Source organism: Culex quinquefasciatus, chromosome 2 (genome assembly GCF_015732765.1).
Source record: "Culex quinquefasciatus strain JHB chromosome 2, VPISU_Cqui_1.0_pri_paternal, whole genome shotgun sequence".
Classification (NCBI taxonomy): domain Eukaryota; kingdom Metazoa; phylum Arthropoda; class Insecta; order Diptera; family Culicidae; genus Culex; species Culex quinquefasciatus.
This window is the reverse complement of record NC_051862.1, coordinates 101,380,170-101,402,698: the sequence shown is the minus strand read 5'-3', so window position 1 is coordinate 101,402,698 and position 22,529 is coordinate 101,380,170. Positions and strand designations below refer to the sequence as shown.

Below are 22,529 nucleotides of genomic sequence, written 5' to 3'. Positions count from 1 at the left end.
TTCGGGTTAAACGCGATACACGTAACACACTTCGCAACGAGGGGCGGGACAGTAATAAGAAATTAAATAATTTAATTAATTAACGGTAGGAATTAAATACATTAACGATTGTTTACGTTCAAAACAACGCCACCTCTTCTTACACTACATTGATTTGACAGTTTGACACCGCGCGTGTTTGTTGTTGTGTTTGGCGCAAAATTTGTGTCGTCGGAAAGCCGGTTGAGCAGGAAAGTGCCAGCGGGGCCAGTGCGGCACAGGCAAACCGGAAAAGTTGCGCAGCGCCATCCAAGGCGGTAGCAATGACGTTTTGGACGATATCGAAGCTGCTCCAGCCGGAAATTTGTTGGAGAAGGCCATCGAGCGGCGCATTGATACACACCTCGATGCTGCGTTTGTTGAAACGGATCCTCGATTCCAATTCTCCACCCACATATTTTCGCAAACATGGTCCAGTTGGTTTGGTCTGGCTTTTTCGTTAGTCCTCCCGCCAAACAGCTGGGCATGTTGAATGCGGCCCACCAGCTTCGCCCCAGCCCCAGCTTCTGCGCCTGGGTCCTTGGCGATCGGCAAAGTGGCGCCGTTATTCCAGACACTCAAGAACTGGCCAACTTAACATGGCGGAATTATTATTGAAATAAATGAAACAACAAAGATGAGATATTTTATTTTCTTCTTTTCCATGCAATCTACCAAAAAGTACCACCTAACGTAGATAAAAGCCACTCCAAGTAGGTTACTCTGATGAAATTATAATGGACTACTCCTGAATGCTTTTCCGTGTCACCCATTCCCGAACCTGCCTCAGTCTAGCACCCTAGCTCTAGTGCACCGCAGAGCGGCGTTGTCATCACAGCGCTCGTAGTGCAGTTTACGGTTGCACAGAAGTTGCAATTTATTTCCCCCGATGCCGATTTGTTGAAGGCATCGCTATCGCAAGCCACCACCAGCTGCAACGAAATCTTGCTCTTGTCTAACGTCTGATTTATATTCTTGAACTTGACCATAACACTACGGCAAAGCGCGTTCCAGGATCTTGTCATAGGTGAAACCGCAGTTAACCATCTACTGGTTAAAGTAATCGACTCCGCCGGCTGCAATTTTTCCGTCAATGCACGTTTGGATCGTCCTCCTCCAAAATCTCTTCAGCTCCACGTCGTCATTCATTTTTACACGAAACCAAAACAAGCTTGACAGCCGAGCGTGCGAAAGAGACACAAAGCAAACCAAAGTTTTCAAAGCAGGTGTGGCGCTGTCAAATCTCAAATGACATGAGGAATTTAATTCCTTAATGTATTAAATACCAAAAATTAATATATTAAGGCCTTTGTCACGCCCCTCGCTTCGCAATGTGATCCTGAAGCTTCGGCCGTAGCTTCGGAAACCAATACGAACGTTTCACGAGCTCGCAGACTTTGTCAACGCCGAAATGACCTAGTCCATCGTGTTACTTATAGAAGATCGATTCTTCCATGTTCGCGGGGACGTACAAAAGCAATCTGTTCTTGTACTTACGAAAAACCAAATTGTCGCGTACCTCGTAGTCCTTGCTGTCGCCGTTTTCGAGATCGGACTTAATCTTTATAATCGCGGTATCTTTGATCTGATTCACGTACAGCGCGTTTTCGAAAACGTTACTCGATTGATCGGTTTCTTCGATCACGTGGCAGTACATTCGGGATAGCGCATCAACATGCTGCATCTTTGCGCCAGAACGATGTTCAATCACGTGGTTCAAATACGTCGATAAATAAAGCCCAACGCGCGATCTTACGGTTGATGTCCTTCCTAGCTAGTGTCGCTTTCAACGCGTTACAATCCGTAACGATCGTGATGTGGATACCAAACACGTACACGCGGAATTTCTCGAGACTGTAGAATACGGCGAGCGTTTCAAGCTTAAACGAGTGTAGCTTCGATTCGTCGGCGGAAGTTTTACGCGAGAAAAACACCCTATTAAATTTTATTCTGTTTAGTAAAGTATTTAAAAAGTTATGCCAAGAAAAAGATTTTTGTAGATACAAAAAAGGGTGATTTTTTGCATAACCTCAAAAGGCCGGGTCTTTTTGTTTACGTGCGAGAGTCGCGCCAGATGCGAAACGCCCGGTTGCCACATTGCTTCAAATGAGAGTCTGCATGTTTTCTGGAAAAGTCTGTATCAGGTATATATTTTTTCATGAACTTATTTTCATTATTACTTTGTAAATGTGAGGAAGGCATCACCCACCTAATGGTGGATTAAGAAAAGTTTTACCGTTGAAGTTTATCCAGATTTTTAAGCGAAAATGGCGTTAGAATGGTGAACGCCCGAGATGTCAAAATCACGCAGTGTTACCAACATTAAGAAAAAAGTGTGTAATGGCATGACCGCCACATTTTTTTCCAATGTTGGTGCTACTGCGTAGTTTTGACATTTCGGACGTTCACCATTCGAACGCCATCTTCACTTTTGATGATTTTTCTAGTAAAAATTATTTTCTTATGTACTTCTTATATACCCCTTATATTCTTTCAAGTATATAAGCCAATTTCTTTTCATCGCATTGTTAATAACTCATCAAGATCAACTCGGATCTTCTTGCACCCTTCGACAAAGTTGCAGGAAATTAAATTTCCTACAAGAATCTCACGCTTGGACAATTTTGGGCGAGACCTGCGCCACCTGCTGCCAAAATCCTGAAGCGATGTTTTTCCCCATACATTTTAGCGATTTTCCCCATATAAACTTCAACGATAAAAAGCGACCCCTTAGCCTTAACCGATTTGACTCAAAATTGGCACAGTAACTTATTGTTGCCTGAAGAATCGATCCAGGGGGTATCTCTTCAGATTTCCCAACATTTTCATTTTTTCTTGTCACCCTAATCTGCAACCTAGGAGACTGGCGAGCTGCAGCCCAGAACCGAGAAACATGGAACAACCTTTTTGATACAGCACGGGCACCGCGTATGGTGTTCTAAGCTGATTGGTATCGGTATGTATGTAGTTTTTGTCACCAGATTGAGCCAGCCACAGATAACTGTTGTGATCAATGGATTCCTGAAAAAAAAGTTTAATAGTTTACGTCTATTTGTCTGTGATTGACGGTACAAAAACGTTTTTTTAACTTGTTTTAGCAAATTCATAGTCAAGTTCTGATTTTAAAGTATTATCAAAAATCATACTGACTTTTTAAACTTTTTTTATGGTTGTCATAATCATTTCCTTAGCTTGTTACACCTGCCCCCCCCCCCCCCACACACACACACACATTTTTCCCTTCAAGGTGCTTTCTTTTACTTTTATTACAAATTTTAAACCCAATTTATTTCAACTGTTCTATGAATGGTTTAAACACAGAGTAACCCAGAGCAAACATTCAGAAGAAAAGTCATTTCAATGTTTGGCTCCATAAGGTTTGCTGGTAGCAGCAAGTATTATATACAAATAGTGGAACCAAAAATTAAATGGCAGTGGTGACTCTGTGTTACTCTGTGGTTTAAACCTAAAATCCTTTCCATTTAATCGAACACCAAATTGACGTGATCGTGCTATCACAGACTATCCGTGATAAAAGTATAGGCGGAGGGTTTCTTACCAGGTCTATACTGCCGTTCTACTCATAATTGTCCCATGTCAGTTTTGGACGATTTTGACTTTATGACATTTTTAAGTTTAGTTTGATGTGAACTTTAAGAAAAACACATAAAATCTGGTACTTTATTCGGAAACTCATTGATAACAACACCAAGTCTGTTTATCCCATCGTTAAACTTCTACGCATAATTGTCCCACCAAGTATTTTCCTACACGGAATCATTAGTTTTACTAAGCATTATGTCTTATTTACCTGTTTTATTGCAAGAGAATCACAAATGAGGGTGATAAACTGCTGACTGGGGCGATTAGGGACACATAGGGCGAATAGGAACTCACGGGACAAATATGCGTAGAAACACAGAAATCGGTCGAAAAATTTCAATCGCGTTTTTTCTCAGTTGCACTTTTTTGAACATGGGACAATTATGCGTAGAACGTATACTGCCGTTCTACGCATAATTGTCCCATGTTCAAAAAAGTGCAACTGAGAAAAACGTGATTGAAATTTTTCGACCGATTTCTGTGTTTCTACGCATAACTGTCCCGTGGGTTCCTATTCGCCCAATGTGTCCCTAATCGCCCCATTTAGCAGTTTATCACCCTTATTTGTGATTCTCTTGCTATACAGCAGGTAAACAAGACATAATGCTTAGTAAAACTAATGATTCCGTGTAAGAAAATACTTGGTGGGACAATTATGCGTAGAAGTTCAACGATGGGACAAACAGACTTGGTGTTGTTTTTGATGAGTTTCCGAACAAAGTACCAGATTTTATGTGTTTTTCTTATAGTACACATCAGACTAAACTTAAAAATGGCATAAAGTCAAAATCGTCAAAAACTGACATGGGACAATTATGCGTAGAACGGCAGTATAGTCCACTTAAGGAAGGATGGGGTGCACACATTTTCGGTTACAAATAAAACAACAGTACTTTTTTTGTATTTATTTTTTTATTAATGAATCCATTTAAATTCAGTCAATTGGTTCAATATATTATAAAAAAGTGCAATTTACAAAAAAACATGTAAACTATTTTTCTGACTTAGTTTTCATCATTTCTTAGATCCAAACTACTAAACCGCTTGAATATTCTATTCATATAGTTTATCTTAATACCTAAATGGTCGAATTAAGTATGAATCACAATACTTTTTTAATATTTGTTGTTAAAACATTCGCATTGTATAGCATTTGTTTATAACTTAGTGTTTGTCATAATTCTTTGTTGCAAGAACGAACGTCACAGTGTTTCACCATGTTCAAAATACTTTAATTTTCATTTAAATACCTGAAGTTATTCTATTTTAGCTGACTGTGATTGTTTTCGTTCTTTAAGACTGGCTGCTTTATTTTGTTTACTTTTACATACATATACAATAGGATCAGCATGATGCGGGGTAGAAAAAGCACGTATTTTCGCTGTACCGATTTACGGTGGAACAATATAAATTAGAGCTTTCTATCGAAAATATGTGCATTTTTCTTTGCTAACGTTTTGTTTTCTTCTCATAAAATGGAACGGTGTGTATTTGGCCGAGCATTATCCGGTCGAATTTTCCAACATTAAAAAATGCGATCGAATTCTAAATCAGACCCAAAAGTTTGCATCAACTATTGACCAGCAAAGTTTGCCAAAACGTTTCTGATTCTAGCGACTTAAGTAACCGAGTGTGACGGGCGGGTCTATGTTGATATGTTGATTTACATATTTCACCGCTGCTTCACAGCAATTTTATTCCTACTAAATATATATCCTATACGGAAGTAGCGAGTATTATTTACAAATATTATTATGGCAGTCAAATTGTCAGTGAAACTGTCGCTTTCGATTGATGCAATTTTTATGATATTGAGAAGGACATAGATATGTTTCCGTCTAGTTTAAGCCATTCAAATGTGTTTTTTTGCGGCATTGTGCTTATTTCATTATCTATTTGCTTTTTTTTCCATAATTATTTCTGCATTTAAAATTTTTGTGTAAAATCAAAGACAAAATTATGAAAAGTTTGGAATTGTATGTAGGAAATTTAGAGTATTGCCCTTATTGAGAATTATTTAGTTTTGTATAGGATTATAATCGAAAACATAGGTATTTGCTGTGAACATTACTACTTCCAAATGGCTCGCAGAACGGGACGAAATCATGTGTGAAAACAGATTTTCACTCAGTGTATAATGACGGAGTGGTTGACTTCCGGTTGACTTCCGCCAAACCTTTTATGACTGGCATCGATCAGCAGCAACAAAAAAAAAAAAACTCCATGTGAGGGTGAAATTTTGCGAAAAGGGCCAACGTTCCAACTTGCGCACGGAGGAAACAGGTCAGAAATCAGTGCCAAGAGACCAAAATAATCCGGTTGTAAGCGATTGGGCTGTCGAAAAGAAAAAAAATGGCGTCGGGTGCCGCTGAAATACTGCCCTACAGAAAAAAAATTACATTATAGTTTACAACTTTGGTTACAACACTCAATGCTCTAAATCCTTTCCGAACAAAAAACGTACCCCTATTCAGTCCAATGGAGGTTCGTAGCTGATTCGTAACTTGTCACAGATTGACTCAATTTGGAAGGTTTTTTTTTTGTGTTCGTTAACTTAGCTAGTAGTTAAATATGTTCCGATAAAAATCAATAAATTACACCGCAGTCGTTTAGACGTGCTTCTAAAGAGATAATAAATACACCGTTCGGTCGCTTGCTCGTGGCCGAAAGTGATTACGCTATTATTTAGATAACACTTGTGTTGTTCTCCCTATTCTATGTTACAACTATCCTCAGCCACGATACTGGCCGGTGACTTCAAACTCGGAAATTCCATTTGGTTGGAATTGGTTTTTATTGAAAATGATACAAGTGGGGCTTCCAACAATTTGTCATGACCACTTTGTTTCTTTTGATAAATGTTTTAACCTAATTATTCCATTGAAAATTCATGATTTACATTTTCAGTTCGTTTTTTAAGAACATCGAAATTCACAGCTAACTTAATAACATTTCGTTATAACTCTGTAGGATGTTGAAGTTACATGATTTAACCGTCAATTCAGTTTGTAAGATTCTAGTTAAGAGGAAAAAAAAAACTTAATATTAATAATTACAAATATACGCATCTTCAACGTATAACAAGAGCAAAGGGAAAAAAGAGATCTCTTATAAAACCGAAGCGTTCAATGATTAAAAGTTTTAAACGTGCGGCGGACTGCAGGGGCCGATGATCTGCCGATTCTGGGGCGCCCCGCTCCACCGACTGTTGCACAGGCTAACGTCCGACAGCACCGATATCCGCTTCTCGAGCAGCATCTCTTTCGGATTCACCACCGAAACCGCTGCGGACGATGAACTGACCCCAGCGCTGGAAACGCCGGCGATCGGTCCGGCCACGTGCTGCGACGATTGACCGCCGGCCGTCGTACCACTTCCGGTGGCGATCATTTGCGATGCTCGATGCATTACTATAGGATCGGTATTGAGCTGTTTTTGCGATTTGGCACGTTGCAGGGTGGCTGGAATGGCGGCAGCCTGGTAGCATTGTTCACTGCTGGAAGGGTTGCTGTCGTAAGTCCCGGGCAGCGCTCCGTACAGGCTGCTGTTCATTAGACATCCGTCGTCTAAACTGGCCGAGGCGGACATGTTGTTGACGCTTTTATCCCAGGTGTTCTTGATCATATGGTGGGAAGTGTCGAGATTTGTGAGAGCGCTGTTGCTGCTCCTCTTCGGTGAAGACATTGAGTTGTGGTGGTGGTGCGTCATGTGTGAAGCGTTCTGTTCGTTTTGCTTGCGGGCTTCAGCGTCGTCCTTTTCCTGTTCTCGTCGACGTTTGCGCTTCATGCAAATCACTACGGCCGTCGCGATGAATGCGGCCAATGGCGTTGCAACAGAAAAGATGGCAATCAACACAATCTGGCCACTGCTCAGGCCGTCACTTCGGCCGCTGTGTGCCTCCTGATGACCTCCTGCCATGTGCGCCGATATACTTCCAGTTGCCGAGCCCCAGCTGGCTGACAGTGCTTCTTCGTCACACGACGCACCCCGGAATCCTCCCGCACATACGCACTGATAGCTGTTTACGCGATTCACGCACGTCCCACCATTTTTGCAAGGCGATGAATGGCACTCGTCCACGTCTACGCTGCAATCCTTGCCGGTAAATCCGGGACGGCACTTGCAGCTGTAATCGTTGTTCAGGTTCGTACAGGTTCCTCCGTTGGCGCAGGGTTTCGTGAGGCACAAATCGACTCGGTTCTCGCACAAAGATCCAATGAAACCGGGAACGCACTGGCACCGGAACTGGTTAACCATATCCACGCAAGAGCCGCCGTTATTGCACGGATTTCCCTGGCAGTCGTCAATGTTTACTTCGCATCTCGTTCCACTGTACCCATCGGAACACTTGCAGCTGAAGGAGTCTCCTTGGTTCGAGCAAACGCCACCGTTCTCGCACGGGCTTGGATTGCACTCGTTGATTTGGACCTCGCAAGCCGTTCCGCTGTATCCGGCCGGACAATCGCACTTGAACCCTTGAAGAGTGTCTTTGCACGTCCCATGCAGGCAGGGCTTCTCCGCACACGTTACCGTTTCCTTCTCACAGTGAGCTCCGATCCAACCGTTGGGACAATCGCACCGGTAACCTCCCTGCTTCTCGTCGTGACACACTCCGTTGTTGAGGCATGGCGTGGCCGCGCAATCACTGATGACCGTTTCGCACTCGGTGCCGGTAAAGCCCGGTGGACACTTGCACGTGTACGAGCCCTGGCCCGTGTTGAAGCAGGTTCCACCGTTCTGGCACGGTTTGTGGTTGGTGCAAAAGTTCAAGTCCTGGTTGCAGAACAAACCGCCCCAGCCTTCGTTGCACAGGCACTCCCACGGCTTCTTGCAGGTTCCGTGCATGCAGCCCGGGTACGGTTCGCACTCGTCGCACAGCTCTCCCTTCCATCCGGACTGGCAGCTGGAAGTAGAAAATAAAATCGATTAATCTCAGCGCAAACGGTGGTCAACGGAACAGTGTATGTAGTAGAATGTAACAAAAATGACTTTTTGGCGGGCATTCAAGGGTTTGTTCCGGTGGGCATACTAAGCCCAAATCCAAAATATGAGCTTGATTGGACGTAACAGGAGCTGGCGCTCCACCCTTCAATTTTAAATGGGATTTAACCCGTAAAAAAAGATTTTTTTCAAAATTGTCACTATTTGAGGCATTTTGGCCACTGAAGCGTTTATTTTCAACATCATTGGCGTGTAGGCCAGATCCTTGCGCATCTTTTGGACGCCTATCTTTTTTGCCGGGATCGATTTTTCGAAAAAATGCCAAATTTTGAAGGTTTGTACCGAGATCCAGGTTTCAACAACTTTAAATGTTATATATACCAAAAGATGCGCAAGGATCTGGCCTACACGCCAATGATGTTGAAAATAACCGCTTCAGTGGCCAAGATGCATCAAAAAGTTACATTTTTGAAAAAAAAAAAAAAACTATTTTTACGGGTTAAATCCCATTTAAAATTGAAGGGCGGAGCGCCAGCACCTGTTATTAATTAATTAATTATTAATCAAGCTCATATTTTGGATTTGGGCTTTTTTCTGTTTGAGTATTAAGCCACTTAATTCTGATTACGAGAACTATTGTAGCGTGTTATCCATTTTTATTAAGCATTTCCAGATCTATAACACAGTCCCTATTGAGAGGGAAAGTGCTTAAACCTTAAACCTAAGGCTGCCACCCTGAGAAGAACCCATGACATTCCGCTTATGAGGCGAAAACCCGTAACCATTCGGCCACAGAAGGTTGATTTTTGGGCTTAGAATGCCTTAGTATGGAGTGATGAAAAATTCTGTTACGTAACGCATAGTTTCCATATAAGCACTCCCTCAAATTTGCAAAAAGACCTTGAGTTACGCGTTACAGGAGACACTCCCAAAAAGACTATAAAACTCGCATTAAAAAAGTGTATCTTGAATAAGCCTTTATTTTTGGTTTGTATGCTTCCAAGTTCTGCTTTTTCTTTGTGTTAAATATGGTTTATCATGCGACTTATAGCTGCTTTTTTAGGTTGACCGCCTGAAGTCAAGCCAACACATTTCGCAGGGACTGTGACAGCTGTTTGTTTTCATGAGGAAACCACAAGCTGCTGAGAGTGAGATTCTGACGAATATTTTCCAAGTAGATCAAAAGTTGATTGATCTACATTTCTAATTGATTTAAATTTGAGCATGAAATAGCTTTGTTTGGGAAAAGTTACGAAACAAAACAGCTGAAATTGTCCTACCCTTCAAAGACGACAAAGTTCCGGTAAAACATCCGAGAACATCAATTCAATCCCGCTGCTGTCTCGTAAATCATTTAAAAAGCGTAACGTAATGCTTGAACTGTGCTCATCAGGAGTTATTTGATTGTGGCGATGCAATTTTATTATTGTTATTATTAGCTTCTTGGCACGCCTCTTCTGAAGGTATTTCCCACGGCACGAGACACACCACTGCCAAGTTAGGTCGTCTCTTCCAGCCAGCCAGCCAGCCAGCCAACAGCGACTCCACGGCAGGCCCGGGCAAGATTCAACTAAACGAGGTTCTGTTCGTACACACAACTACTCTCTATAGGCAAAACAAAGCATCATCTCGCGGAGGAGAGAGGAGCAAGTCTTTTCGCCTTTCAAGAAAGAAGACTGAAAGTGCAAGAAGTGGGAAATGGGCGCGCACGCGGGTGGTGCTAGGGATGATCCACACCGGTACAAACCCGTGCCCGCGCGCTGATCCCTTTCGGAGCTCGGACCCAAAAGGTAACCAAGGTGTGTTGAAATGGGGCCGAGGCTCACATGCACAACTGAACATCCCAAGCCCGAGAGCCGTGGATAATGCTCGCACAATAAAACAAAACTGTGAAACACCACGTCTGCTGGTGGGCGAATGAATCGTGTGTGTGTGTGTGTGTCGCAACGTGTCAAGTAAATCGAATCAATTTAATCATTAGGTGCTTTCAATTGCCGTAATCGTTATGATTTGTGTCAATAGTTTTTGTCTAACTGCAATCAGCGAGCGCGCGGCGGCAACAACAAACCCGAGTTCTGGATGCGCAATTTTCAGCACAAAACTTCTTTTCAACTTTGTATAATGTGTCTTCCCGGTGCCCCTTCAGGAAGCGACCGGTGGCGGTTTCAGCGGCGGCAAATTGTTATAAAAGAAGCAAGACAGCGCAAAAAAGAGATACTTACATGCATTCATTGGGCTTATTGCAATGGCCGTGCTGCTCATCACATCCGGGGGTGCAACGGGCTGGAATGGGAGAAGAAAAAACGTCAGAATAAAAATTGGTTAGTTAAAAAAAGCTTGATTTGTTTTTTTTTTCTAAACATAGATCACTCAGACTTCAAAAGTAAATACATTTTAATTTATGTATTGGCAGGGTTTAAAGAAAGCCTCCAACTTGTTATGTTTTTCGTAGTTGAATGTCCGAGCTTGTTGCATATTTTACTTTCAAAAGATTTGTCGTAAAAAATCTGCAGAATAATTCTTCCGAAAATAATTCCGGAAGCAAAAAGAAAAAAATGTTCCACATTTGAAAAACTCAATTAACAGATAGTCAAAACTTTATCAAACTGTTTGGGGTTAACCAGCGCCAACAAGGACCCTTGAAAGCGATGCGCGCTTCGATTACATTATCATGCGGTTCTACCCGCCAATCATCACGCGGTCGGGCCAACTGTCCTCGGCAGAGTGATTCGAGTTACCCCACGTGACGCTGGTTGGCTGGTTGGCAGCCTGACAAAATATGGGGGGCATGTTGACTCCCAACAACGCAGCTGCCGGCATAAAATTTTCGTGTAAATGCAAACAACAAAAAAAAACGGTGCGACTTAGCAGGGCAAAGCTTCTTCGCGGAGCGTGGTTCTGTGAATGTTAGCCAAGCGAATTTTGCTCTTTTCCAGCAGTGACGCTTCCGTTAGACTTTGGGAAGATTTTCACCCAGGTCGCGAGAGGATCCCGAGTTCCAGAGTCACCGGCGGGCGCGCTTACATTTGAAACACAAACAAGTTTCACGTTTACACTTTTCATCGTTGCGCACCCGGATGATGTAGGCAACCGAAAAAAAATATATAAAAAAATGCAGTTGTGGGTACCGTCTCCAGCAGCAGAGTAGCGCGCGCTGTTGCTTTCTCTACAACGCCACACCACCGGGCGCTCCAGTGCCGGGAAGGACGCAATGGAAAAGAGCAGACGAACCAACCGGTTGCCCGTTTGCAGCTGTCTGCAGCAATATCACAACATGCTGCAAAAGCGAGAAGTTTTACTCTGCTACAAAAAAAAAAAAAGCATGACGATATCATCACTAATCTAACTTTGTATTTTAAAGTGACAGCTTTTGAAAATATTGTCTTTGAAAATTCTTTTACGAAATGTCAATATTTAATGTTTTGGATTTCCAGCTGTCAGAGGACGCCTTTTTCGCGTTGGTTCAAAAACTTGGTTAAGCATCGTGATTTTTTTTTTTTGCGACGATATAACAATTTTGCGCTTCTTTATGATCGTCCCAAAATTATTTCTGCAAAATTACGAAAAGCACTTTTTAGAGATTAATTCGAAAAATGAGAGCTAACGTTGATTATCAGGTTAGTGGTTCTTAGACAAACATTAACTCTTAGAACAAGTTCGACTTACACCAAGGTTTAGATACAACGCGAATACCGCAAGCATTCCCTTGCCCTTTTAATTGCGGTGCGAGAGCTCTCCGGATCGCTTCTAGTAGAATCCGACGTAGAGCACTGAGAAACCTGTAGCTGCTCTCAGCTAATATTTTGATTTAGGCATTGGTATAATCTCCGTGGATTAGCCGTAATTATTATAATCAATACTAGACTGAGTAATAACAACCAATATTTCCAAGTGCTTCTTAATGTGAATTTACGCTTCTCTTTGTTCTATCTTCCGGGAAATCCCGGGGAGCTCTGGCGGGGTGGACTAGGAGCCAAGTGATGGGCCGCCCGGCAGTGTATTAGCTTACCCCAAGCGAACGGAGCATAGAGAAGGCGAAGGAACAACAAGTAGTGAGAGAAATATCGCCGAGATAATTGATTAGCGTGCGAACCTCGTCCTACCAACCAGCTCTGCTTTGCGTTCTGATAGAGTATTCACGACTGCTGCTTCTGCAACGAAAACACATCCATATTTCCATAAAAAAGGCTTACTGCCAACTTAATAGGAATCATGCCTGAAGAGACCGCGCCACACACCGGTTGTAAGTTATGGAAGGAGAAAAACTCGAATTCGAAAATTAATGAATCGAAAATGCAGCTGTCAATGAGCAGCAGCAGCAGCAGTTGTCTGTGTGCGCTCACTAGCTGGCGCGCGCTCGTTCGCCCGACTACCTCCTCATCATCATATGCTTCACATGGCCAACACGGAGGGACCCAGTATTACGGCGACGACGGTGACGGGTTTCGTGCCAACCAGCCCATCCATCTCTCCTTCGTCGTCGTCGTCGTCGTTATACTCATGCAACTAGAGAGAAAGAGAGAGAGAGAGCGTCGTAGATCGAGGCAAAATTGTGCCTCGATGTGTTCCCATTACGTGCGCGCCGGTCTACGGTTGTGTGCGCGCGCGCTCCATTGAGAACACAGACACCGATACCACCTCTGGAGGAGCGAGGCTGCTGTGCCACACTGTTTAGATGTGTGCGAGTAGGAGGAGGAGGAGAAGGAGGAGAAGAAGAAGCTGCTCAAAAGACTCATCACCGGATTCTCTCACGCAGCAGTCACGCACCTCACCTCTCAACTCAACTCACACTGGAACTCGCGTGTAGTTCACCTCCAAAATCGACGATCAACGATTGTGGCGCGCACTTTTGCGGGTTTTTACTTTTCGAGGGATGTTTTCTTTTAAATTCATTCACAAACGATCAGCTACGATGATCGTTGGTGATGGGAGTAACACGCGATTTGAATCGCTTTCTATGACCTTCGTGTTTTCCCGGGGCCACCAAAGGGATTATGGAATGATTTACTCTGTTATAAATCCCAGAAAAATAATAATTCTTGATGTGTAGAAAAACTATTCTATTAAAAGTTTATGTGATGTTAATGCTAACACAAAGCAGACAATGAAACGACATAAATTCCGTACTAACTTTTCAATATGGCGAATCTAAAGATGTAAACAAACTGTCTATCCCACTTGCTCTAGTGACAGTTCACGTTGAGTAAGAAAGAGATAGTCTGCTTGTTTACATCTACATATTCGTCCATTGAAAAGTTAAGGCGGAATTGGTTCATGGTTTTCGAAACGCTGAATTTGACAACCCTCCTATCGCGTTTTCTTCTGTTGTATTGTGTTCCACGCTTTAAAGCTCTATAGGTCCCTATTTAAAGCTTTCAATTTACTAATTCTGAATTGAGTTGTACAGTTGTATATACATCCTAATAGCAAGTCTAACCTTTATTCGGTGACTATCAAGGAAATCAATCGGACGCAATCATCATTTGCCGATCATTACATCTAAGGGCAAGATTTTCCAGGATCTGTCAGTCAAACTCTGTTGCATTGGTTACATTGTTCAATGGTCGAAGACAGGCTATGATGACAGACGCAAAATTCTGCAACTACGTTGGACGGACAATTTTGTTCATAGCTTAACGAAATCTACACTTACTTCAAGGTCAAGGCAATACTGGACTGGCCACTAGGACCATGTTACGGAACTCCGCAATCTACTGTTTACACAGTCTAAATTGATTGTTGAAATTTCCCCCCTTACAAAAGCGACGACGGCTAAAGCGGATTTTTTTAAGAGCGAGTCCACGAACAGGGCATACCCCTTTGTATGGGACGTCGTTTGGACCTCACCAATCTGCCTGAAATTTTCAGGGGTTGTTTGTACATATAAAACTAGCATCTGGCCAAAATATGAGCACTCTAGGTCAACGGGAAGTGGGGCAAATCGGGACACAAAGTTTGAAGGTTCAAAAACGTCAGACAGCTTAAAAATGCTATAACTTAGGCAAAATTCAATTTAATTTCAAAATTCAAAATGCATCTGAAAGGGCATAGAAAATGCAACAAAATGCAGGAAAAAGCATCCCAATTGGTTGAATTTAAAGGTAGTTATTGGCATTTTAGTGAAAAAATAGCGTAATTTTCAAACTCAAATAAAAAAGTGTTCCATCCAGATATCAACTCGGTTCGACCTGCAACTTGTAGAGGACATCTGGGACTACCATCTGAGACTGAGAACGCTTTGGGTAAGGCAGTTTAACATATTAAATAGAATCTTTTACTTTTTGTGAGTTTTTTGGTTGTACATTTTTGCTCGGGGGACCCCTTAGATCCCATTTTCTGGTGATAATTTTATCATATTCGTGTTCCTGAGACAATTTCACAATAGAAACATGCACAAAATTGTTTATTTTGATCCATTTAAACCCTTTAAAAAATAAAAGTTAAAAAAAATCTTCGATTCACATTTATTGAAAATCAAGCTCGTTTCCAAGGATACTAGATGACACCAGAAAAAAAGCAGCTTTTTAATTTTTTTAACTTTTATTTTTTAAAGGGTTAAAATGGATCAACATAAACATTTTTATGCATGTTTCTATTTTGAAATTGTCTCAGGAACACGAATATGAAAAAAATATCACCAGAAAATGGGATCTAAGGGGTCCCCGAGTAAAAATTTACAACCAAAAAATTCACTAAAAGTAAAAGTGTCTATTTAATATGTTAAACTGCCTTACCCAAAGCGTTCTCTGTCTCAGATGGTAGTCCCAGATGTCTCCTACAAGCTGCATGTCGAACCGAGTTGATATCTGGATGGAACACTTTTTTATTTGAGTTTGAAAATTACGCTATTTTTTCACTAAAATGCCAATAACTACCTTTAAATTCAACCAATTGGGATGCTTTTTCCTGCATTTTGTTGCATTTTCTATGCCCTTTCAGATGCATTTTGAATTTTGAAATTAAATTGAATTTTGCCTAAGTTATAGCATTTTTAAGATGTCTGACGTTTTTGAACCTTCAAACTTTGTGTCCCGATTTGCCCCACTTCCCGTTGACCTAGAGTGCTCATATTTTGGCCAGATGCTAGTTTTATATGTACAAACAACCCCTGAAAATTTCAGGCAGATTGGTGAGGTCGATGCGAGATGCGTATGCTTTGCTCGTGGACTTGCTCTTAAGCTGTTTCCATCACGACACTCTCTCGAGAAGTTGGGCATTTTATGTATAAATGATTTCCAACATACTGTTTTCAGTGGGTCCTTCAAATTCTCATTTAAGTTGTGCTTGTTATTTCAGGTATGTTTTAAATTTGTAGGTTTCCAAAATCGCTTTCAAAATATTGTGACTATTTCGGTTGTTGTTTGGCTGTTTCCATTCAGCTTGCATTCCTTTGCATGAAAAACTGCACGAAATCAAAAAGAGTTCAGGCTCGGTCTCAAGTGTCACCAGTGCACCGTTTACTAGGACACCGCCGCCGTTGCGTTGTCGTTTTCTCAATGTCGCGCCGTGATGCTGGCTCCACGAGCCACGACGACGACTCTGCCGGTAACCTCCGCCAGGCCAAGCCAGTGCAGCGTTCCCAGTCGCAATCGCACATACCAACAATTTCTCATATATCAATTTGGACTGTGTCGGCATGATTTTTTGCTGCTGTTGTTGCTGTTTATGTTTTTTTTTCTCCCCATTTCTGTGCACTTTTACAACGTGTACACGAAAGCGTCGGTTACAATGCACGAAAGTCTTCGAGAGGGTGTTTGGTGAGGGAAGGTGCATAACAGCCAACAGTGTCTCTCGCTTCTCGGCGCAAGAAAACTCAATTTTCGAAAGTGAAGCGTAGGTTTAAGCCATTCCGAAAAATTGCACCATATTGGTGGGTACGGTTGCTCTCGCGTCTATACATATATTTAGGTGAACTGGAAAAAAAAACTGGCGAAGGTTTTTCATTTACCAAACCGATGCCGCGCTCTCATCCGTAAGCAATATAGCGGCAGTTTCATCTATTAGCAAATGGGTGCCTCATCGATTGGCGTTATGCACACGAGCGACAAAGGCGTCGTTCATAAGTGACGCAACGGAATTGAAAAAAAAACTATTCTTATTTTTGTCAGGTTCAACTATTTAATTTTCTGCTGAATTTAGGAAATAAATTGTTTGAAACGCGTAATCCAGCTGCCGAAAAATCAAAATTAGCTACTTAAAAAAATCAAGTTATTTATATTGTTATTTAATTGCGTGAAATGTATCGTATTATAATAGAATACGATTCTGGGGCAATTATGGACAGTCGGAACTTTTGTCAAGGTCGAAGCATGCGTTGCGTAATGACTGGCCGCGCCAGAACAAGGATGTAGTAATCTCCGGTTATTTAAAGCAAGCCGTTTGCAGCTTCCCAATGGAAATTGAACTTTGCTGCGTTGTGATGATGAGATCAGCGAACGAGAGAAGATACTTACGGGTCGTACAGTAGTCGCCCTGCCAGCCGGTGAGGCACACCCGCTCGCCGTTCGGGGAGCAAGTGTAGTGGCCGAACTGGTCGTCACGCTTCCGACACAGGTTGGCACATCCCGGCCCGTAGTACGATGAGTCACAGGTGACACGGAAGGCGTACTGTATTGTCGTGTACGATGAGTTATAGCTGTCCTCGGTCCAATCCGGCGACACGTCTAGAACCCGCTGGATCGACAGTCGTGAGATTAAAACACCTGAAATGAAACGGTACACAGAGAGGAGATATGCGATTAATTTCCGAACGGGCGCAAATAGCGAGGTGTGGGATGGATGTAATACATTTTTTTTTTCAGTAGATGCCTATTGTTTCGTTTCGGCGAAATCGCGCGAATGTGGAGAAAAGGGTCAAAGCAATGGGCGCGCAGCGCACTCATCAGGAAATGAGCAGCAATTTTCGAGATATGTTTCTCTCTCTCGCTACTCTTTTTCCAAATTCCAGCCCCGTAAGTTTGTAAGTGAGTGTGTGTGTGCTGGCTTCGGAGGTCGAATTTTAGTTTCAATTGATTAGGTTGAAAATCGAAGCCCAAATTAAACAAATTTAACATTAATTTCAATTCTCCGGGGGGCCTACGGGCACTCGGTGATGGGAAGAGGTGCCGGGCCCGGCTCGTATGGAAAACTAGAGAAATGATTAATCGTATTTTGCCTCTCCACATACGCACTGCCCATCGGTGGTGGCAGCAGCAGTGCTCACAAACATTGATTTAACCCAGATATGTGTGTATAACGGGGAGGAGGAGTAGGAGGATGCTGGGAGCTCTGGGGCGCCGGGAAACCAGTAGTAATAAAACGGTGAGAAAAAAAAAATAGCTTGAAATGGATGGGTATAATCGAGAGGAAAACAATACACATTTTCAATATTTGGAGATTAGGAAGCGTAATTGAACTGCGAACGGACGGACTCCGGGAACCTGTTGATGCTGGGCGCCACAGGTTTCGCGAATCTCGTCGCCGCCGATCGCGATCGGTGACGGCGCGCCGGGGACAACTGGAATTCATCAATGGTTGATGGATGCGCTCTTTTTTTTCTTTTCAACAGTCGGTGGCTGTGGCTGAAACAGTACCAGCAGTAGTAATAAAGCTTAATTGATGCCTTCCAGAAACGCCGCAAAACCCCTGGCGGCGCAAAACTTGTTTGTGTCCGCCGTTCGGCAACGTGTTCTGTGGCAACATTGCATGCCAACCCGGCCGGGCAAGTATGCGCGCCCGACCAAGAGAATATCGAAGAGCAGAGACGAGACACTCGAGTGCACAACGTGGCTGGTTGGTTGGCTTGGCTGATGACTGCTGGATATGAAACACCTGTAGCCCGCTTTTCAGCGCTTTTGCCTTTTTATGCTTTGGCACAACATACACACACTGACACACATACAACCGGGCGCGCGCGCACTCGCTCGCTCATAACAAGCCCCACTCACTGCTGCTCGGTGTGCACAACTTGTCCAGAACATTCAAAAAATCATACGAGCGAGCCTTGAATGTTCAGTTATTTGTGCCACTATGGGCCACTGAAGCTGCACATTCCTCCGGCACTACAATATACTGATCTCTTGAGCGCGAGCGCGCGCCAGATCGTTCGAAAGGCTTTTGAAACTTCATTCCATCGGGCAGCACTAAAAATCTTTTTATTTTGGCTTTTAATTTCGGGTTCAAAAATGACCGCTGCTTTTTTAATATCCCCCTTTTTTAACTTCGTTACTGGTTTATGATAATTTTAACAGATGCTCGACCGAACGTGCAAAGAGGAATTCCAGATCAATTAATAAAAACTGGGCTTCGCGAAATTTTTAGTTTTGTGTAGACAACATCCTGCAATGGGACAACTAGTTTTTTTTGCGATTTTGCAACCCAAAAAGTCAATAGTTTAAAAATTAGGAAAAAGCTAAATTCGTTAATTGGAAACACGAAAACTAAATTTTCGATTTTTGCTAGCTTAGCTAAAAATCAGCACCTACGGTGAAAATTCTTAAAGTAAAAAAAAATCCGGTAACGAAAAAAAAACTTCAAGACCAATCCAGGCTTTCTCGCTAGACCATCAATCCGTTGCAGGGTCGCAGAGCGGTTTTCATCAAAATTAGTGTTGCAGGTTTTGAGCGGAATTATGCAACATTTAACCATTTTACACGCAGGTTAATAAAATCGTTTGTTTGTATTCATTTGGAATTTAGTAAGATCGGTTGACGAGTTTGTTCGAGGTTATGCACTTATTTAAACAATTTTAATAAAGGATGTATTGGAACCTAAAGTTATCTAGTACAGGTAAAAAAACAAATTAGTACGAAACGCGGAAACAATCTAAAATCAAAGTTTCCGGTAGTGGAATACCACCTTTAAGCTAACCTGTGGGAATATTATGTTTTTTAAGGATAAGCCTCAAAACTCGATTCATATTCAATTGTGGGCGGAAAGGGATCGTCCTCCGAGCACATGTAATTATGCAATGCACCTTTTGCTTTGGTGCCCATCGGAATAGAACTTCCGGCTCAACTCGCAGCACATCCGGTGCTTCATGTTGATCCAGATCTTTCAGAGATTATGAATTGAGCGCAAAAATGAGCAACAGTTGTTGTTGTTGAACCAAACACAGAAAAAAAGCACTTCTCTTTTCGAAAGAAAGAATACACAAAAAAAAATCCTGGACGAACGAAATCGTGTGAGTGCTCGGAACCCAAACGGAGCCATGTGATGATCGAGAAACAACAACAGCAAGGTGGAAATATCCTCCCAGAGTGGAATTAGATTTTATTATGCCCTCTTTCCCTACGCGACGACGACGTCGACGAGTCCCAAGTGTGGATCGTAGGAAGCAGCCATATGTTCAACGTGGAACTGCTGCTGCGAGTTGCCTACCGCAGCACTGAGGATGTGCTTACGATTTGGGCCCTTGAAAGAACGTGTGGTAGGAGGGTAGATTTACCTCACTCAGTTTTTTTTAATTCAATCTAAAGCAGAGAACTGGTGCGCCGCCATTCGAAAGAGGAAGTGAACAGAACAATACCGAATGTTATTACACTACACAGGATTTCCTTTCACGAAGCATGCGACGAAGCATGGTTTTGGAACGAAAATAAAGCATATGCATGGGCCCGTGTAACCGGATCACCGAATAGGTGAAGAAGTGATTATGAAAGCACCTTCTAACAAACACAAAACAGGCGCGCACGCCGGCGTCGTCACACGTGTGTGTCCTGCGCCTAAAGCACCCTAACGAAATAGAAGAACGACGTTTAATTCGTGTTTGCGTTACACCTATTAGACTGGATCCCGAAAATTATAGCTGCTCAAGTGAATACGTAAGCAACACAGCATTTTCTCCAATTAAAACCCAAAAACGGTTTTAAAGCGAAAAAAAAAAGAAACTCATGAACACACGGAGAGTGTCCCATCCCATCATAAGTGGTCAACAAAAACATAAATGGAATATTCAAGTGAAGACATCAAGCAAACGAAATTAATTGCTTTAAATTCACTGCGCTGGGACGCGCAACACAGCAGGCTGAGGCAATTTTATTCCTGTTCTTGTTACGTACAGAATGGGAATGGGGCGCACACACGAACTTCCTGCCGGTGGGATGGACTCCGGGAGCAAGGTGCATCTTTCCTGCTCTTCTCGCAAGGGTGAACAAGCGGGAAAGACATAAACCGAAAACGTTCCTGTAATGAGAGGTTTATTTTCCAACGATTTTCGGTTCGCTCTATTGCCAAGATAATTCAAGAAGTAATCTAATAACAAATACTGCAACGAAGCAAGTGCACCAGGCGCACAATCAACTTGAAACTAATTACCTACTTATGAATGGATCAAGAACGACCGTTGGAGGGATTCTTTTTTGGGGGAAACGTGCACAAAATGCGCATCCAGCGCGAGACTCGAATCCCTAGAAGTGGGTTTAAAGGCTTTAATGGGTCGTGCCAGACGTGATCAAAAAAAGGGAATCGATCGAAAGTGTGGTGGGGGAGATCGCACACACCCCACCCACGCATACACAATGGCACGTTATTGTTCGGAAATCGTTCTACGAGGGGAACAAGGAAAAGCTTTGATTGAAAGTGATGACCCTCAACTTACCGTGCGCTCTGGATGTCGTTTCGTTCGTATCAAGCCATGCTTCAACTATCAGCGTGAAGGTGCCCTGTGTAGGATGAAAAAAGAAGAGGTAAATAAATGTATTTTGCGTGAGGGGAGGCGTAAGTTTAGCAAGAGCCTAGAGTTTACGCGAAAAAAATAACTAACAAAAAATTTCCCGGAAGGTTGCATCATTTAAAATAAAATGACAAATGACAAATGATAGAATTATGTCCTGCTCAGAAGTAGTACCGCAGTCTTGAATATCCCCAACTTAATTATCCCAATTTTTGTTCTTGGTTATCCGGGTTAGATTAACCATAACTTTATTATCCTTAAAACATTTAACCAGAACCAGAAAATTGTCATTTCTTAATTTGCTGGATTTAACAGCTATATTCTTTTTTTTAAATTGGATATTTTAACGAACCATTCGATTATCCCAATTCCAAGTATCGGTTAAAAATAAAAGAAAAACAATTTTCAAAAACAATCCATTGGCTCAGGTAAAAGTCTGTAAAATCTAAAATGATAGTTTTCCAAAAAAAAAAAAATGTTCAAAAAACATGAAATAGATAAGAATGTTTGGTATGGTAGAGATTTCAACCTCACCAGCAACCATCATAAAACTTCCACTCCAGCGTCATTTGTTAAACGGTTACATGTGTTCGGGATTCGCCTACTTCCAAGTGTCGGATAACTCATCAAACATCAAACCTGCCTCTGCGCAAACAGCAGGAGGTGCTGTCGTGTAGATCCTTCCCAGGATCTGGAAAAAACCGGAAGTCGAAAGATATAGCAGTAGAAATCCTCCGAAAACCACATTTCTTCTCGTGCAAACAGGAAACGCATTTGAAAGCCCCCGGCTTAAATTTCAGCCAATTCAGTTCGCAGCAGAACCGGAAATAAAGATCCTTGCCAAGCGACGGGAGGAGGGGAGAGATCCAAACAGGATTCGGCAGCGATCGTGGCCACATTTCATATACATTTAACGACGTTGATCACTTTCTCAAATTTCCAAGCATCTTCGGCAAGGCGAACTGAAGGGACAGGAAGTGTGTGGCAGCACTTGAGCCGAATAAAAACGTTTGTTTGCTGAGGAAACTTGAATTTTCGGTCAATTTTGTATCAATGCATTAATGGTGTCGCGGACATTTTTCAAAGCAATCAACGATTTGAAGTTTTTCTCCAAACCGTTTGTTCGTTCGTTTGGTGGAAGTGGAATTCGCACTTGTAGGCACGATCGTCCCAAGTACTTTTCACTTAAAAGTAATGTTTTATATCGAGAGAGTGAGAGAGAGAGAGAGAGAGAGAGATCGGTTGAGCCACCCGTTCTCTTGAGCTAAGCACTCTGCAGAACAAACATATTCATAAGAAAGAGCATGGGAAGGAG

The 22,529-nt window shown here is 42.4% G+C and overlaps 1 protein-coding gene and 1 long non-coding RNA gene across 3 annotated transcripts in view; both read right to left on the bottom strand.

Annotated features, from left to right (window-relative positions):
• Positions 1–648: 648 nt before the first annotated feature.
• Positions 649–1,335, bottom strand: LOC119765901. Its single transcript, XR_005276920.1, has 2 exons — positions 1,005–1,335; positions 649–950 (listed from the first exon to the last, which is right to left on the bottom strand). It is a non-coding gene; the product is annotated as an uncharacterized LOC119765901 (long non-coding RNA).
• A 5,056-nt stretch (positions 1,336–6,391) lies between these two features.
• The window catches only part of LOC6053525 (neurogenic locus protein delta), a 36,397-nt gene continuing 20,259 nt past the window's right edge, over positions 6,392–22,529 (bottom strand). For both annotated transcript variants that reach the window (XM_038252917.1, XM_038252918.1), the window contains exons 4-7: positions 21,140–21,203; positions 17,016–17,264; positions 10,785–10,845; positions 6,392–8,524 (exon numbers count right to left, since the gene is read on the bottom strand). In XM_038252917.1, coding sequence (XP_038108845.1) covers positions 6,763–8,524; positions 10,785–10,845; positions 17,016–17,264; positions 21,140–21,203 — 2,136 coding nt within the window. In that variant the 3' untranslated portion in view covers positions 6,392–6,762. The remainder of the gene's footprint in view (positions 8,525–10,784; positions 10,846–17,015; positions 17,265–21,139; positions 21,204–22,529) is intronic.